We start from the raw sequence: 18,327 nt of genomic DNA, 5'->3' as shown, positions 1-18,327 counted from the left end.
TACCCGTGAAAAATTCATTTATGCAAGTGTCGAGACGTAAAGTGTAATTTGCGAAACCGTTTGTCTCTCTCGCTCATCGCGTATACGTGTATGACTTTCTTTGCTTGTGTGAGCGCAAGCACACAGCTCAAAACACAAGGAGTCTGCCCCCTTAAGTGTATTCTATACAGCATATTGACGGAATCTGCCTTAAAGTAAAAATGTTTAGGCTTTTTAAGGGTTTTGTGGACAGGAGAGTGGTACGGGTTGGAAATGTATTTATGGGACAAGCTAAGGCTTGGCGATGATGCTAAATTCATAAGGTGCAGATGACACATTGCTTAAGACTATGGTAATTTAATTCTCGAAAACAAGTTTGACTACGAGTACATATTTGTAGAAAGTGTCTAGAAAGTATATAGAAGTATATCAGAAACTATTTGATATAGACAAAAAATATAAATTGGATGATTACGTGTTTTGAAATCATAAATCAATCTGTGTGACCACTTTAAAAATATCTATTTGCTCAAAACATATAATAAAAAATGATGTTTTTATTAATTTTTTAGATTAAATGTTAATGAACTTCATCGTAAATTTACACGTGAATACTATGTATCTAAACACAAAATATGGATATATAGGAATTTGATAAAGGTTAATGAATTTCATTAGTTTTTATTAGTATCCTTTTATTACAAATATGTACACTCTATTATATTTTTCACAACAGTAAAATAACGTACTAGCAATGATATCTGAAACGTAAGAATCATTGTAAATACAAATTTGTATTACTCATGTGTTATAACAAAAGATGCAATAAAAAATTTACCTCATTTATTTTAACAATTGATGACGAAGGATCAAGAAGGGACAAGCAAATCCACTTCCAAAGAACAATATGAATTTTATGGTAAGTCCATATTTATTATTTATACTAAAGGGAAGATTCTGCAAAAATAAATTATGATAAACTTAAAAACGTTTTTAATTGAGTTACTGATCTCATTTAAACTACGTACAATCAGAAGTACATACAATTCATTCCAGTTTGTCAAATTTATACAAGTATTTCGAGCTAGTTATAGTTTAATATCTAAATTTAAAACTTTATTGACCAATACCACTTTAAAATTATTACAAAAGTTGTGACTATTCACCCAATTTCAACATTCTAATATGTGAAAAATATAACACATTTTAAAAAGAATGTACTTCGGTTTTTCATATTTATAAATCATTTTTAGCGTTTTGATAAAAAAAACTTTCATAGAGAAAAAATTAACATAATTACGTAACAAAATCGAATTTGTGGATTTTACTTACTGCGCCAGGAAAGCCTTCCGGTTCGTGGCCGCTTCTTCTCACAGCACTGGTCATAAAAGTCCTTACGCGTTGTGAAATCATCTTCGATATGTTTCTCCTACTTTTATAATATTAAAGAATACTTTATCCCACCTGATCGCAACCTTAGTTAAAATGGCAATGCAATGAATCAATGAATCTTCTATCACATGAACATAGAAGTACAGGGTGATCACTTTATCTAGAACCTCTGAACCTACTGCCCTCATCGGCTAAAAGTGGGAATACTGAAATCATGACTCCGTTCTAGATACCTCAATAAACGACCCATGTGAAGTAGCTCACACTAGTAACCAAATCCAATAAAACATAGGTTAAAAAATTGCTCTTTAATTGCCTCTAATTGCTCATCAATTACTTTTAATTGCTCACCTTTCGTTTTCGAAATATTTCCAAAAAACTTTTTTGGGCATCTAGGGACTTTTATGGGTTGGCAACGGTCATTCAATATCACGAAACTTCTAAACTAATGTACAAAATGAGCTACAAAAACTACCAAAAAATTGCTCTTTGCTCAGAATCACTCAGAATTAATTGCTCAACCATTAATAAGCAACAATTAGGTCAATAAACAGCAAATTTTATAAATAGAAATATGAAACTAAAATCTAACAACATCCAAGTGCGCATATGCATATCTTCAGTAACATCAATCCCAACAAAAACACTGTCAGTGTACAAATATGCGCCAAGTATGTATGTACACCCACAAAAATCGTGATTATTTTGATCCTAACAAAAACGTTGCCAACGTATCCTGACAAAAACACTATCGGTATATCCCAGCAAAAACATCGTCGGTGTAAAAATGTACACCCAGTACATTTGCAGAAATCGCGATTATTCCGATTTTACAAAGTATCGAAATCAAATAATAAAGCCAAGTACATTAGCTTTTTATAGTCTATGTGAATGAATACATCAATGTACGCTCTAAAAAATTTGCCACATAAGTATCATTTTAGGAATCATACACAATGTGCGCTCTAAAAAATTTGCAAGACAAACATCGCTTGGCGCGAGTTGCTACCGAGACTCTTGATGTCCTAGCTAGAAATTATAATCCTTCTAGTCTCTCGTAATCCCTGTAGGGCCTGATAAAAACATTTTTTTCGCAAAAGAGCTCGCCAAGTACATTTTAAGTTTAATTTTTCAATTTGTGCATGACTTCTAAAGCGATATTTGTCTTGCAAATTTTTTAGAGCGCACATTGTGTATGATTCCTAAAGTGATACTTATGTGACAAATTTTTTAGAGCGTACATTGAAGTATTCATTCACATAAACAATAAAAAGCTAATGCACTTGGCTTTATTATTTGATTTCGATACTTTGTAAGATCGGAATAATCGCGATTTCTGCAAATGTACTGGGTGTACATTTTTACACCGACGATGTTTTTGCTGGGATAGATAGTCTCGGCGAGAGCCTCACGCCAGTTCATCCCCACCACTCGTGGTGTGAATGTACTTGGTGCGAGTCTCTATCGAGACCCTGATATAGATCGCAACAGATCGTACGCTCGCATCTACATGAAAACTCAAAAAATTGTTCCATCACATTGCGCAGTGCTCTTTTTTTGCTCCTTCCTGTCTTGTAATCAATTTTAATTATTTAGCTAAATTTTTGCGAGGGATGGCCAAAAAACCATCACGGCGTTATGACCAATTGAAGTCGCTGATGATGCAAGTCTGATATTTTCAAGAATTTTGGACTATGTGCACATACATACTATGTTTTTTTACTCATTATTTAGTGTGCAATAATTGAAACTGATTGAGAAAGTTAACGTTGACTAATAGAAAAGTTATGTTTATTATTTCGCATTTTTAATGTTTTGATTTGATTTTCGAACATTTTGATACATTTTTTTCTGTAATGGTACATGGAAATAGAGTTGAATTACCTATTGTTATACGAGGTTTCAATAGAATCCATAAAGGTAGAGAATTATTATTTGCGATGAATCTATTTAGTTAACTGTTTAGTTGCTACGGATAATACACATTGTGTTTATAAGAGCATATGCATATTTCCTGCCACTGTCAAGGCACTATTTTTAATACTAGCTCAACAAAATGTGTGAGTGTAACTCTGATTGTACTTATGAAAGCCAATTCAAGCCAATCTTTTCGTCGCCAAAGTATGTAAAAATCAGTATATCCTTTCTCTAAATTCTTTTTCGTTAAAAATAAAACCATTAAAGGAAGAAAATAATTTAAAAAAAAAATTATGAAATTAAAAATTTTATGTAATAGTATAATTAAATATACTATTTACATAAATAATAACTATACTCTACGTATCAGCTATTGAGATATTAAATTTTGAAAACTTTTAATGTATTAAGTTATTAAACAATACAGTTTTCTAACGATTTGAACTATTAAACTATAAAAACTTCTTAATGTATATATATTAATGTATATAACTAAAAAATATCATGGTTAGAAATTATATTACACAATGTACTAGGGATCAAACATAATTTAAATTATAATAAACAGTTATAATTCCTTGTAAATGTTTTATTGAAAATTGGTGCGGTTTACATATTTGAAAAAAGAGTTTAAATTCCGAAACAGATGGAAACGAATGGTAGGATATTTTTCAATTTTTCATAATTGAACAATTATGTTGTAAGTTGAACCATGTGTTTATAAACCATCTGTACTTGTTACATTTTCATCGATGCAAGGGTCACTGACACTGAACCTCTCGTACTGTTTGCGATGAGTGCGAGACGTTGCGAGTATTCATTAGCGATGTTATTATTTATACATTTAGTGAACAATAAACAACATGTATAATTATATAATGACTAAAACATTGCAAGGATACATTTTTTCCATAAGGCTACTCGTTTCAGAGCTCATTTTTTTTTATTTTTCGATGTGAAAAAATCCGTGCAATGATTTTCGGATAACCAGGTACCTCGCTGAGAAATCCGTTAATAAAAGGCAGTTGCTATAGTAATTAAATAGCGATCGCGAAACAACGGATCGCGGAGTCACCGAAACGCGGAATGATCATTCGTTCAAGTGTCTGTGGTCAGTGAAGATTTAAAGTTCAATTGAAAACTACATAATATTCCTATTAGAAAAATTAATTGTTGCGAGTGTTTGTACTGTTAGAAATAACAATTTTTGCAACTATATCAGATAAGTTTTTACTTTATATTTATTTCTGTTTGTCTATCGGATATGCGGTCTCCGACGCGCGTCCAGCCGCTGCGTCCAGCCGCCGCGGCGCAGAGGCCAGGCGTAAGCAGCGATTCTCAGTAACTGTTTAATCATGCATATTGTTTAATACATAAAACAGTTGAATAATAAAGCAAAACAATATGTTGTATGTTCAACTGTCTTCTTCAGATAACGATAGCATGTTATATTAACTAATTACTGTTCCTTTTGAAGAGGCAATCGCGTTTATTATAGTGCGAGTCAGCGTCAACCCTCTGTGAGTCCGAAGAGGATGAGCTACCGATTGCGGGACAATACGGCCCTCGATGGTTATTAGGAAGAAACACTTCGCTCGAAGAAAGCAGGAAATTACTTTATTCTGCCAGATGTGTAATTTCGAAAATACGCATGAAAATACAAGGTATTTAAAAGAAACTCGGATTCCCACATCTGGCAGCAATAAACGCGATTGCCTATTGTCTATTACATAAAATTTTTAATTTCATAATCTCAACAAAGTCTTTACTGCCCTAGCTGTATGTACTTTCATTTTGCATTGTTTTATTGTATTCCTTTCTTCTGTGTTATTGTGTCAAATATATTTATAACACAATTTTAAAGTTAATATCAGACTGTGAATTTTTATTTGAATTAAAATTTTCAAAAAACTTAATAACGGAATAAAACTTAAATAACCGTATGTCTTATTTTCTAAATATTCCAACTTGATTTATATTCTTCATATTTTGTATATTTTGGCATAAATGAATGAAATTCGCAATGTAGTTATTAATTATTATTCTTACATAAACATTCAAAAATTGCGGGCTTAATATAACCTGTCTACTCCATTTCAATTGTAATTCCGAAAACTCATAGCGCTGCAATCTGCTTCGAGACTTCGCCGATAATATTGGCGGTGACACTAAAATGATAATGGGGTGCTAGCACCCCAAAAATCAGGGACAGAAAGATACATAGGATGTTAGGTCTATCCTTACCTAGTTGGTGGCAATACCTTGCCTCTAACGCGAAGGTAGTGCAGTGGACTGTATGTTCGACTTTCCTTTGTAATTAAAGGAATCGTCGATAGGCGAATGCATAGAGAGGAGGAGACCTCTTCTTCAGGCCTGAAATTCAAACAGCTGACACAGGTCGTTTACCTGTTCGACTTCAACTGTAGTAGCTAAAAACGAATCATACTTAAATTTACCGTGTTTGTTGTTAGCGTAACGGAATCTCCTACCGAAGGCGACCTTCGGTTGGTCACGTATATCACAAACAACGGTTTTCGCGAACGAGATAAAGGCTCGCTATATCATCGCTTTTGTAAACATTAACAAAAAAAATTCAAGCATTTCTCCTATTTTTTTTCTTTGTTTTGTATTTACAATTTCGTACTAATGAAAAATATACATTTTATTTATTTAATACAATACAATAACGAACAAATTTGTCGATACACTTTATAAACTGCTCATATATATATTTCGAAATTGAAAGGAAAGGAGATATAGGAGAACAAATTACATTAATACCTTTGTGACAGTTATAAAAAATAAAAAGATCGAACGTTAGTGTGCTTGCACGATGATACAGTATATATCGTACGAGAAAATGACAGATCTTTCATTTAAGATTTATATTTCTGGCTTTCATTTGAAGTTCGAAACGTCGATTCGTTCTCACACCCTTTAAAATTGTTCTAGTTTGTTGTTGCTGTGAGACCTGGTTTCTGCACGACCGAAAGAAGAGAAGAAATGTTAAAGCGTTACTCCATGATTTCACAATTGTTTAACGTATTTGTAGCTTTACCTTATCGAATGCGAGTTTTTTTTCAAGATATAGTTGGTAGCATCATTTTTTCTGATCTTTAATCCAGATCGATTATGCAGGTTATTACTTGACTCGTTAAGTAGTTTACTTTTTTCTCTTAAATTAATTCTGGCTCTTGTTGATTTATTCACCGGCGTAACTAAAATATAAGAAACTTTAAAAAACAACTGACCATAAAATAAAATCAAGTTATAAATTTTATAATAACGTTACGGTGTATTACTCAATGTCATATGCTTTTCCTTCAATCGTCGTCTCGCGTCTACAATGGATTCCGATTTAGCAAATATTCTCTTAGGAATTTTGAGGAAATCTAATATTTTTGTGGCTACAGAATACTTCAAGCCTGAAAGTGAAAATTTTTGTTAGCGATAGTTATCATTGTTAGCTTATGTTAATTTTTACATCAATATTCATTAGAAATTACTTGGTTTTTTAACAGATCTTTCAAACGAAGGTCTTGAAACCTGAGTGCTTAAATTTGTAATAAGCTTCGATCTGTTGCGAAGTTGAAAATTGGGAATCCTTATCGGTATTTTCGATCTCATTGTTGGGTTTCTTAATCTACTTAATTTCAGAGGGTCAACAAAATGTACTTTTACAGAGGATAAACTTTTCGATAACTTTTCAGATGTTTGAACATCTACCAGCTTCTGTGTGCACGAGTTCACATCAGGTTCAACTGTTGGTTGTACTTTTCTCACATTTTCCTCCTTACCTCTGGACGTAAAAGGGGAATGGATAGCTTCATTCGAATGATTTACATGAGATATACGTTTCAGTGAACATAAACCATCTAATCTTTCGATTCTCATAACATTATTCCTACTGTTATTCTCGTTAATACTGTTTTCCTGCATATGTGCTGTATCTGTGATTAAATTATGTCTTCCTTCTTTCTTTTGATTCTTGAAACCTTCATCACGAATCAATGAATTAAGATTTGTCTCCGTAGTACCGTTTGCGTTTCTAATTTGTGTTCTAGTATTGATAAATAAACGTGTTTCATACTCTAAAAAGTAAACATTGATACGAAAAGATTAACAGAGTTGATCATGCAGAAAAAAGAAATAGAATTAGAAGACAGATTTAATAAAGTAGTTAAACGAAAACTGATTAATAGGAAATTCAACAATAATTTCTCGATGTTGTCTTTATATCAGAATTTGTATTATTATTCAAATATACCTCGCCGTACATGTTTCACAGACATTTTTGTGTTGTTGTAGTAAAAGCAAAGCGTCTAATTAATATATAACGCCAATGATGGATGCTTAAAGAGTTAACTATACCATGAATGCAGAATAGGACTTTTAATACTTGACGGTTAACTTGAAATTCCATGAAACATGGCACTGCGACTTATACCAGGCTTCGGAATTAACTGCTCTTGTCGGTGTCGGTGTCGGACCCATGTGAAGTTAGCTCACACTAGTAACCAAATCCAATAAAACATAGGTCAAAAAATTGCTCTTTAATTGCCCATAATTGCTCATCAATTATTTTTAATTGCTCACCTTTCGTTTTCGAAATATTATCAAAAAACTTTTTTGGGCATCTAGGGACTTTCATGTGTTGGCAACGACATACACTATCCCGAAACTTCTACAATAATGTACAAAACGAACTACACAAGCTACCAAAAAATTGCTCTTTGCTCAGAATTAATTGCTCAACCGTTAATAAGCAACAATTAGGCCAATAAACAACAAATTTCATAAATAAAAATATGAAACTGTAACCTAGTAACTTCTAAGTGCGCATGCGCGCATCTTTAGTAACATTAATACAGATCGTATGTCCGCCTCCACATGAAAACTCTAAAACTTCCTCCACTACATTACGCAGTGACTTAAACAATTGCTTTTTATTTGCTCCTTCCTGCCCTGCAATTACTTTTAATTGCTCATTCGTAGTTTTCGAGAAATCTGTAAGAAAAGCATCGTACTGTTCGGACCGACGCGAAGTTGGTCGCACGTGTCAATCTGCTAGGTTATACCGGCGCATAAAATTTGTCGTATCTCAATAAATGACGACTTCAACAATTGCTCTTTATTTGTTCCTTCCTGTCTTGTAATCAGTTTTAATTACTTAGCTAAATTTTTGCGAGGGATGTCCAAAAACCAATCTGGGGGTTATGATCAATTGAAGTGGGTAACGATGCAAGTCTGGTATTTTCAAGAGTTTTGGACTATGTGCACATATACATATACTATGTTTTTCTACTAATTACTTAATGCGCAATAATTGATACTGATTGAGTAAGTTAACGATGACTAATATAAAAGATATGTGTATTATGTCGCATTTTTAATGTTGTGTTACATAAATAAGGTTATATTTAAAGATTATGTTTATGTATGGTATGATGTATTCTCAAAAACAAATAAAACGATTGCATCTATTAACTATAAAATGTAAGCTGCAAGTAATTAAGGTTTACCGTATTGTGGAAAATCAGGAAACTTTAAGCATCCTGTTAGTGTCAGTATTTTGTCTAATTGCAATAAATGATCTAATGCAGTTGTTGGATTCCCAGGAATAATTAACTTGTATGTTAACTACAATATGCTTTATTGCAACAGTGAGTACAGTTCGACAGTCAACCAGAATCTGCCTTTCTCACCGAAGGCAAGCATCGGACCCTCTTGAGAGGGTAGGTGATGGTGGAAACTCTGTAGGCCTCTTGAAATGAGTTTATGGGTTTTTCCATGGTTGTGCTTGTAAGGAAAAGCAAGTTTGCCACACGAATTATCAAGCTGAGAAATGCTAGGTTTCCAACACAGTTAAATCTTTTGGATAAAAAGGAAAGGAACAGACAGAATTTAGGACAGGGTTTGAATATAGTTCTTAGTAGAGTAATGGATCGTTTAATAAACAGTTGTGTTAATGTTATTAAGATACATAATATTTTTTGCAAATGTCGTATTATAGCAAAATGTTAAATGATATGTGAAAGCTTATATAAAAAAGTTGATAAAACCTTATATAGTTTATGCTTGACATGCAAATAAGATTACCAACAAATGTTTTACAGGTATTTCATTTCGGTACTATTATTTGTAAGTTAATTTTAAATGAATCTAATATTTAACTTTTAATTCAAAAGAAGATGAATGTATTAAACTAATTAAACGATGTTGGACTTGATCAAGATTTTTTTCTTAAGGATATAAATCGTTAGACTCCTGTGTATATAATAATATACAGAAGACTGAATAAATGACAGTACATAGCAACGAAAATACTCAAAGTTTTAAAAGTAGTTCAAGAGTTATTTGAACTCAGCAGAGATTTCAATTTCAATAACTGAGATAACATGGAATAATGAATTTATTTTTTTATTGTGTGTGCTGGTAACACTGTGCAAGGTGCATGAATAAATATACTAAATCAAAGTTATTTTTATTGTAAAATATTTTTATTTTTTATTTGGGAATATTTGCAATATTTAAAAACAGTCGTAATAAATTTTGCTGGTTTTTCTGCGCCTGACGGTGGCGCCATCTGGCGTGACTTTGTACGCCCCTTCGCTGATTTCCTGCACAGATAAAAGCACTGATATTATTAAGAGGGCATACACTACGAGCAATATAGTGATGTAAGTTAACAACTTGTACACTCGCTCTTTTGAGGACAAATAATAAAGACTTAAAAGCAAGATCCACAAAGAAAGAAGTACATTAGTAGTAAAAAATATAAAAGGTACTCACGATTTCGCCTCGGCTGCTGCTGCTGCTGTCGCTGCTGCTGTTGTTCCTGCTGCTGCTGCTGATGCTGCAGCTGCTGTTGCTGCAGCTGCTGTTGCTGTTGCTGGGACTGCAGCTGCGGCTGAGACTGCAGCTGCTGTTGCTGCTGCTGAGGCTGCTGTGGCTGTTGTAGCAGCTGTAGCTGCTGCGGCTGTTGTAGCAGCTGTAGCTGCTGCAGCTGTTTGCTAATATCCTCTTCTTTTTTTAGTTGTTTCTTCCTTTCTTGCTGCAACTGCTGCAGCTGGTTCCGTATTTCTAGCTGCAGCAGTTGCAGCTGTTCCAGTGGTGTCTTAGGAGATATTCCTGTATCTTCTTCAATATCGCTCATTTTTTCTGAAACAGAATACATATGTACATACATTAATCAGTGAAAATCGTTTACTACAAATATAAAAAAAAAAAAAAACGAAAAAGTTGCAAAAATTGGACACTTTTTGGAGTAACATCTTGGATTTTTTTTAAAGAGCCTAGCCGAATAAGGAGATCAAAAGTGATTTTAAAAATGTATCAGATCGAATTTAAGAATGTTATTGATCTCTTTAAGGCAACAGACACTAATATTATTTTCTTTATCTACAAGTTCTGCTAAATACGAAATCGCTTGTGATAACTGATAAGAACCGATAAACAGAATTTTGAAATCTTTCTCGGTTATTTCCGGAAAATTAAGTACTTCGGAAGCTGAAAGCAGTTTGAAACCCATCCTTATCCCCTCCTGATGGAAAGAAACCCACCACCTTACCGTGGTTTCCATCGAACAATAATACTTTTTCCACAAATAAGTAACGAACAATAAAACATGTAGTGCAAAATGTGATTATTGTAAAAAAGTGTTATTGGCCGAAAGGGTAAATATACAGATTAGGGGAGCCACCTCCGATTTCAGTGACCTTGGAATATGTTGTCAAGGTCATCATTCTGAACAACTTTTCCCTATACATATACAAGGAGATCTCTTTTAGTTTTCGAGATATTCGCAAAGAAAGTTTTCAATATTGAAAAGAGTGATCGAAATAGGTCTGGGTTATCAGATTCGTTAGCGAGAGCTGTTTATTGAAATCGGAGGTGGCACCCCTAATCTGTATATTTACCAACACCTATATCATACATTTTTCGAACAGAGAGGGAGAGGGGGAGAGATTGATTTAATTAATTAAAGTTGTAATTCGTTCATAATTTATGTGATATGAATTTAAGTGACAATATATATGACAAGAAAAATGGAATCGTGAAAAGCACTCCAAAATTATTTTTATAGATATTTCAGATTAAAATATTTTTAAATGCTCTCAAAAAACATATAAAAGTTAATGTTGATCATTATTAGATGTTTACGAGAATTAAAAAAGATGAGCCTAGAAGAGGGACTCGAACCTGTGGTTAAAAAGTATGCAACGGTTTAGCAGGCGGATGGTCTGTCGCTGCGCTACTGACACTGTTGGTAATGTAGTATCGATACTTCGAAACATAATTAGCAGAGGAGACTACCACCTCCACTAAAAAAAAGTAACCCAGGAAGATCAAACCTCGTTGGTGTCAACTAACAAATCAAATTCGAGTATTCCGACAAAGCTCTACACCCCCGAGAAGTCGCCTCCGCACCCTGCAAGAGGCCGAAGGAGGCCAATTCGAACACCTGCTCTGATAATCAATCGGCCCTTTTCAGGGCCACATATTTTTTAAACGTAGGAACGATCTCGTTCCAGATTAAAATTCTGGTATTTAATTCGGTGTGTTCCGCGGTTGTCGGTCGTTAAGAGGTCAAGTGCTTGTTTGGTGAAGTGATCAGTGTTAGTGACCGCGAAGTGTCATAAATGCAAGGTGGCTCCGTGCGGTGTAGTATACCTGCGATCAGCAGACTTTGTGCTGTACGTTACCGGCCATCATCCACCAACGACCGGGATCGGTGCAGTGACCCGGTGGAACAAGTGTACAAGTAGCAAGTGAATTCTTCTCCGAATGGGTAAGTTTTACCGATAATAATAATTATTATTATTAATTATTATTCGTTGCGCCATAATTAAAAAAATGAAAACTTATGTGTCCGTACTTTTTACCGATTGCAGCAACTAATATGTCCAACTTTCGTTCATTCCTTATGCAATAAGTATTTTTGTACAATTTTCAATGTTTTGATACCCAGTAAAATAATGTACAATCTGTAGGAACTACGGAAACATTGTTTTTTATTATCTTACTATAGCATTACTTTACTAAATCGGCATTTTTATATTCTTCTTCCTCGTTTTTTATTTTTTACAACTTGGATAGTTAATTTAAAAATTTGAAAAAATTCCATAATATGTGTCGGAATAGCTGACGTGTCCCTGATTTTTTTCATAATTTTCCATCTAATAGTTTAAGAGAAATTGGGCAATAACATAGAGATCTTGAGTTTCTTGTACAAGATTCGAGCACAGCGAGTAGGAAACACTACGCGTAGCTTGTGCCCTGTCACTGAACGGCCGAGCGCTCGCTATCCGCGCTTTCTGATTGGTCGATGTTTTTCGTTAATAACTCGTTAACAAAGCTTCAGAGAACATTTTTGCAAAGGAAAAGGGTGTTTAGAATCACCTCAGGAATCTCCCCTTTTCGGCTCCGCCATCTTATGTGGGACACCCTGTATTGTAGTCTTTAGTGATGTTTAAATGTTTTCAAAATTTTGAAAAATCCTTCGACATACGTTTAAATATTACTAAATACTATCTACAATGCTATCTAATACTACAACATATCCGAATTTAAACAAAATCCGAGATGTTACTCCAAAAAAAGTGTCTAAGTTGCTGTGAAATGACTTCTATAGAAGTATGGACTGCTAACAAGCAACTTCAGGTTGCTTGTCAAGATCGTCACCGCTGGCAGAGACCAAGTTTCAGTAGTGAAAACTATATCTTTTTTACTCACTTTTATTCATTTTTTGATACATTATTATTAGTTCATTTATTTGGTTATTATTGCGAAATAATTTTACAAATACAGTTAATATTAATTCAATTCTTATATTTCGTATTTGTGATATTCAAATTTTGCGCCATTTTGGTTTCTGGAGGCGCTCGAGATGTTGACAAACAAACCGCGGCAGTTCCTTACGAGAAAATAAGGGGGGTGCTCGCAATCTATACTTCTACTTCTATCCATACCATTCATTCATTCATACATTCCATTCTTACTACAAAAAGCGAAGAACTCGCAAAAAGCGAATAACTCGCAAAAAAGCGAACAACTCGCAAAAAAGCGAACAACTCGCAAGAAAGCGAACAATCCGCAAAAAAGCGAATAATTCACAAAAAGCGAAGAAGTCACAAAAAGCGACCAACTCGTAAAAAGCGAAGAAGTCGCAAAACGCGGACAACTCGCAAAAAGCGAAGAATTCGCAAAGAGCGAAGAATTCGCAAAAAGTGCTTTAAGCACAAAAATACAAGAAGGTCTTTGACCGCCTTTTTATGTGTAACGTTAAAATTGTCATGTAAATACATTTTTTTATGGATATTGAAGATTCAAACCCAGGATCTTGTAAACTAAAAATGCCACGTGGCATTTGGTGGTAGCAGCAGGTAATCATTATTTTATGCATGCATAGTTGGGTAATTTATCCTACAAGGATTCATTACACTTCACATAAAAGAAAATACAAAATTGTAATTTTAAATTATGCATGCGTTTTGTTATTAATAATCTTTGTTTACATATATCATCTCTTTTATCCCAGGTGTTATTTATATTTCTACAATATGCAACGTAATGTGTCCTGTTTGCATCATATTCTATAACCCCACAGAGTATAAACTTCTTATTTTGCAATTGGAGTGAAATGGGTAATTCCTGAAGGGAAGTTCTATAATTATTACTACCACTTCCTTCCTTTCCAAAATGATGATTTCTATAAAGATATTCAACATCGAGGCACAAATATGGACCAATTACTATCTCGACAGATAAGCAGTACTTATTACATTGTACACATAATCTACTTTTTTCTTGCAAATATTCATTGATATGTACACCCAAATTTTTGAACCCTTCTGTCCAATAAATAGTTCCTTTGGGGATTGTCAACACTGGTAGTGATAAATTATTAATAGTGATGTTACACTCTGTATTTGTACATATTCTTTTTTCATAAGAAGATGTATGATGTTCCATTAAAGTTTCGAATAATCTAACTACATTACATTCACAATTTAATGCAAAATTATCGAACTGGAATAATTCATTTCTTAAGTGATACAAGATTTGTGCTCTTCGCTTATATACATGTTTATTTTTAACACCTTCTGTTGCGTAAATAGCAACTAATTTGTAATGATTTAATAAATTATTATCTTCTGCTAAATTATCAATGTAAGTTTTAAAATTCTTTATGTTGGAATATCCACTTATCAAAATTTCTGTTATGCTGTCAAAAGCACAAGTTCCACTAAATGTAATGAAATTTCCAGCAATTTCTATTGGTGCTAAACACATTGCATTTCGCATAATTGATGTGCTTTTACCACTTGATGGTTTTCTAAGTTTTAGTACTATTTCTGGTTGTTTTCTAACAAAATATCCTCGTTCAGGTTTAGCATCTGTTTTGCATGTCTCTGCACTTTCATATTGTTCAGTTATTGTAGAGTTTTGTGGTATATCATGAATGAAATTTGAATAGTTTAATTGTTCATTCATATTACCTAACAGTTTCATATTTTTATGATCATGATTTGAACAATATGAGTGATCAGCAAACTGAATGCTAAATTCAGAAGAATCAATAACTTCAGTTATTTCAGGAATCTTTTTCCTCCAATTTTCAGTTGTTGCAAGGTGGTCATTGCTGTGTCTCCTTAATTTTGAAGCAGGCTGAGATGTAACTGCATTGTATGTAGGAGCAATTTCCCGATTGTAAGTAGCCATACTTAACTTCACCATTGCATCAATCAAATTGCAATGCTGAACTACAAATCTGTCTAATGTAGTAGGTAATGATATCGATTTCTTAATATCAGCAAAATGTGCCTCAGATCTGGCTGATGTTGCAACATCATCTGTATGTTGAAAATAATTCTTCATAACTGAAGTCCAGCAGGGAAATTCGTAGCATAGTCTGCGTAATTTGGGAACTATTGCTGGTAAATAAAAATCATTATTTTTTAATTCAAAATCTGTCACATTAATACTAAATTCTTTAACTTTTTCTGAAATTTCAGCAAAGAAGCCATCTATAAAATGAGACATTTCATCATCAAAACTTGGCTCGTGTTCATTCTCTACAAGTTCTGGTTCTAAGTATCCATCAATATCTTCATTTTCTTCTTCAGAATCATATTTTTTGTTATACTCATTGTTGAGTTCTGCTTTATTGAAAGTACGTATACATTCAATTAGCTTATTTCTGGAATTTGTAGCTTCTGTTTCTGCTTCTAAGCTACTTGAAATAAGCACTGCTTTTAATACAGTTGTGAATTCTTCTAACGTACTTATTGTTGTCATAAATCCAATGCAATGCAGATAAAAATTTTTTCTTCTAATTGTTTCTTTATTATTTTTCACTTTGGAAAAACAATCCCAACGTGACACTGCATTCATTAAATGTGCAATGTCAATTCGAATCCAGCAGTTAACAGGCAGTTAATATTATAATCTCTAAATGTTGTAATATTAAATGACATGCTTACTGCATTTTGTAATGCTTTTCCCATGTCAGTTACAACAACATATGGAGTTTTCGCACCTGATTTCTTCCACTCGTTTAACCAGTAAGTTATAAAATTAGCATCTTGCTTCTCAGATAACATTTGGCATACAGGGAATATTCTGTTGTTTCCCTTTTTGTCCATGTGACTGTTTACCTTTATTTCATTCATGGGTTTATCACCTATATGCATTACAATTACATATAGAAAAATGGCACTCGAATCATTATTAGGTCGATGGATTTTTCTCACAACGCTTCCTGTTGCGTCTATGGAAATTTGGGTTCGAAAACTTTTAAGGACATTGTTATATAGATTTATTTGGTGCTGTGACCAATAGAAAATATGGCACTTATTAAATCCAATGTCCCTAATATATTTATTAAATTCGACCTTTTCTTTCAGGTTTGTTAAAGATTCCCACAAAGATATAGGGGAATCAATGCCCAGTTTTTTATCCCTGTCTTCTTGACGAGCTTTTCGCAATATCTCAGGCTTTGGAACATGAGCTGGTTCAGGATCACCATAGCTCATTTCTGTATTTGCAGCCTCTGTAATATTTTAGTGCCTTTACATTCATCAATTTCTCTTGGCATTTTTTTCTTTCTACCCCACGTAATTGTCTTTTCTTTGTATGAGGTAAGTTGCATGTATTTAATGTTTCAATTTTAAAAATAAAATCTGCATTTCCTAAAGCTGGCTCTTTACATTCACCATACAAAGGGTTGTTACATTCTATGCATTTACCCTTTATTTTAATGAATGGGTGGTGTGAAGATGTTTTAAAATTATTACACACATAATGCGAATAAAATGAAAAGCAGCATGGCAGCTTTTGTTCTTGCCAAATTTTAGCAGTGAATATATTAGTCCAGGGCTCTTGCAATCTCATTTGCGTATTGCCACTTGCATAATCTACTTGCACTGGTTTTATGGTAATCCACTCTTCTTGTTCAATAGTAATACTAAATGTTAATTTTTCTAAATGTTTTATTTCTATTGGTACCAAGAGTGGATTAACTTCATAATTTTCGTTGCTGCCAGAACTATCATCTAAATATAAGGTCTTATGCTGCTTTTCATTTTCAATTATATTTCGCTTCTCTTTATATTTGGTTTTTAAATTGTTTCTGTCTAACTGAACAGACCTGAAAAGAGATAATGCAGCGCTAGGTCTATTATTTTTTAACGCTGCACATATCTCTTTCCAGACTGGATCTCCCCTTCGCTTCAATAAATTATCACCATCAAATATATCAAAATTTAATAATGTATTTAAAATAATTTCAGGAGGTGCAAATGGTTGAGGACCACGTTTTCTCTTTACAGGTACCATGATTCTGAAATGCTATTATTCTAACAATATATGAAAGGTAATATTAAAATAGTGTATTCTAAAAATACAAATGATTCCTGAAATTATTTTGTGTACGATTCTTTTTTTTATACTAATCAAAAAACAATTAACTTTGTACCCACATATGCTTTTACATACTGAATATTATTATTAAATATTATTGTACTTACTACTTTATTAATCCCACGTAGGTGACACAAACAAAAAATTAAAAAAAAAAAACAAAAACTACTAATTATATAAAACTACTATCTTAAATAAACTAAAAATTGCTTTTATTGTCGAAGACACAAAGCTTGCAGCCAAAGATCCACGCCAACTTTTGCTACGGATGTTTCGCTTTTGTTTCATTAAAACAGTTGAACACTATGAAGAATGTCTTTTGTTTTTGTAGCCTTTTAGTTATTTCCTAATTTAAAGCTGGGTTTTTATGATTAAGAAAAATTAATACTCAAACTTATATTTAAAATGAAAAATATAATTACATGTCTGTACAATACAAACTCTAATTAACAAACACAACAATTTTCAGTTTTATGCAGCTTGCATTACAAAACATATTTTGTTTTACAACGAGCGTTTTCACATATGTACTTAGAAAAAATAGATGAAATTATAATTGCACTGAGCACATAATTACATAGTTTTGTAGATTTGTATTCAAACAATGATTATAATTACATAAAAGGTGCCTTAGTTTAAATTTCCCTCAAAATATGATGCAGCTCTTAAACACATATTCATGAGGCAACAAGATCGGGAATAGTCGCTCATCCAAAAATATCGTTCGTACATAAAAAGTCAATATGTATTGAATTACCCTTTTAAAACAAAAATTACGGATTATAGCATTTTCCAATACGAAACAAAGATTTCTTAAAGAATCCAGAACTGAATCTCAGACAACTTTGCTACGATAAAAGATATCTTTCTCAGATTTTACGCGAAGAAAAGTTTAGGATGCCTTAAAGCTAAGCATATAAATTGCAAATACACCCGTCAAAATTAAAGGTTTACAATTTTTACTCAATTATAATTTTCATATATAGAGATATTTTTTGAATTCCATGAAAACTGGCAGTCTTATATCTGTCGCCAACTTAATGCAGTTGAAACGACATCACAGTTTTTCGGAAATTTCTCGAAAAATAAGAGGGAGCAATTAAAAGTAATTACAGA

The 18,327-nt window shown here is 33.0% G+C and overlaps 3 protein-coding genes and 1 long non-coding RNA gene across 15 annotated transcripts; 1 reads left to right on the top strand and 3 right to left on the bottom strand.

Annotated features, from left to right (window-relative positions):
• Positions 1–644: 644 nt before the first annotated feature.
• Positions 645–1,496, bottom strand: Cox7c (Cytochrome c oxidase subunit 7C). The gene is made up of 3 exons (XM_076379774.1): positions 1,312–1,496; positions 818–936; positions 645–740 (listed from the first exon to the last, which is right to left on the bottom strand). The coding sequence occupies exons 1-2, from the start codon at positions 1,390–1,392 to the stop codon at positions 823–825; spliced, it is 195 nt and encodes a 64-aa protein (XP_076235889.1). The 5' UTR covers positions 1,393–1,496; the 3' UTR covers positions 645–740; positions 818–822.
• Positions 1,497–5,880: 4,384 nt separating this feature from the next.
• LOC143180204 (uncharacterized) lies at positions 5,881–7,826 on the bottom strand. 4 transcript variants are annotated; one of them, XM_076379762.1, is made up of 5 exons: positions 7,660–7,804; positions 6,795–7,379; positions 6,591–6,713; positions 6,347–6,506; positions 5,881–6,266 (listed from the first exon to the last, which is right to left on the bottom strand). In XM_076379762.1, exons 1-5 carry the CDS (start codon positions 7,709–7,711, stop codon positions 6,161–6,163), a joined length of 1,026 nt encoding a protein of 341 aa, XP_076235877.1. In that variant the 5' UTR covers positions 7,712–7,804; the 3' UTR covers positions 5,881–6,160. The 4 variants fall into 4 exon arrangements, with proteins under 4 accessions (XP_076235877.1, XP_076235878.1, XP_076235880.1 ...); XM_076379763.1 differs by having other exon boundaries at positions 5,882–6,266; positions 7,556–7,747; XM_076379765.1 differs by having other exon boundaries at positions 5,883–6,266; positions 7,566–7,747.
• Positions 7,827–9,708: 1,882 nt separating this feature from the next.
• On the bottom strand, positions 9,709–17,455 carry LOC143180206 (uncharacterized). 2 transcript variants are annotated; one of them, XM_076379772.1, is made up of 3 exons: positions 17,319–17,455; positions 10,081–10,449; positions 9,709–9,908 (listed from the first exon to the last, which is right to left on the bottom strand). In XM_076379772.1, the coding sequence occupies exons 2-3, from the start codon at positions 10,442–10,444 to the stop codon at positions 9,796–9,798; spliced, it is 477 nt and encodes a 158-aa protein (XP_076235887.1). In that variant the 5' UTR covers positions 10,445–10,449; positions 17,319–17,455; the 3' UTR covers positions 9,709–9,795. The 2 variants fall into 2 exon arrangements, with proteins under 2 accessions (XP_076235887.1, XP_076235886.1); XM_076379771.1 differs by lacking the exon at positions 17,319–17,455 and having other exon boundaries at positions 10,081–10,985.
• On the top strand, positions 13,238–17,915 carry LOC143180207 (uncharacterized). 8 transcript variants are annotated; one of them, XR_013002091.1, is made up of 7 exons: positions 13,239–13,673; positions 13,829–14,061; positions 14,913–15,000; positions 15,075–15,227; positions 15,306–15,463; positions 16,197–16,430; positions 17,082–17,915. It is a non-coding gene; the product is annotated as an uncharacterized LOC143180207 (long non-coding RNA). The 8 variants fall into 8 exon arrangements; XR_013002090.1 differs by lacking the exon at positions 13,829–14,061 and having other exon boundaries at positions 15,105–15,227; XR_013002092.1 differs by lacking the exon at positions 13,829–14,061 and having other exon boundaries at positions 15,078–15,227.
• The last annotated feature ends 412 nt before the right edge of the window (positions 17,916–18,327 follow it).

Source organism: Calliopsis andreniformis, chromosome 6, assembly GCF_051401765.1.
Source record: "Calliopsis andreniformis isolate RMS-2024a chromosome 6, iyCalAndr_principal, whole genome shotgun sequence".
Classification (NCBI taxonomy): Eukaryota; Metazoa; Arthropoda; class Insecta; order Hymenoptera; family Andrenidae; genus Calliopsis; species Calliopsis andreniformis.
This window is presented reverse-complemented; position numbering and strand designations above follow the sequence as displayed.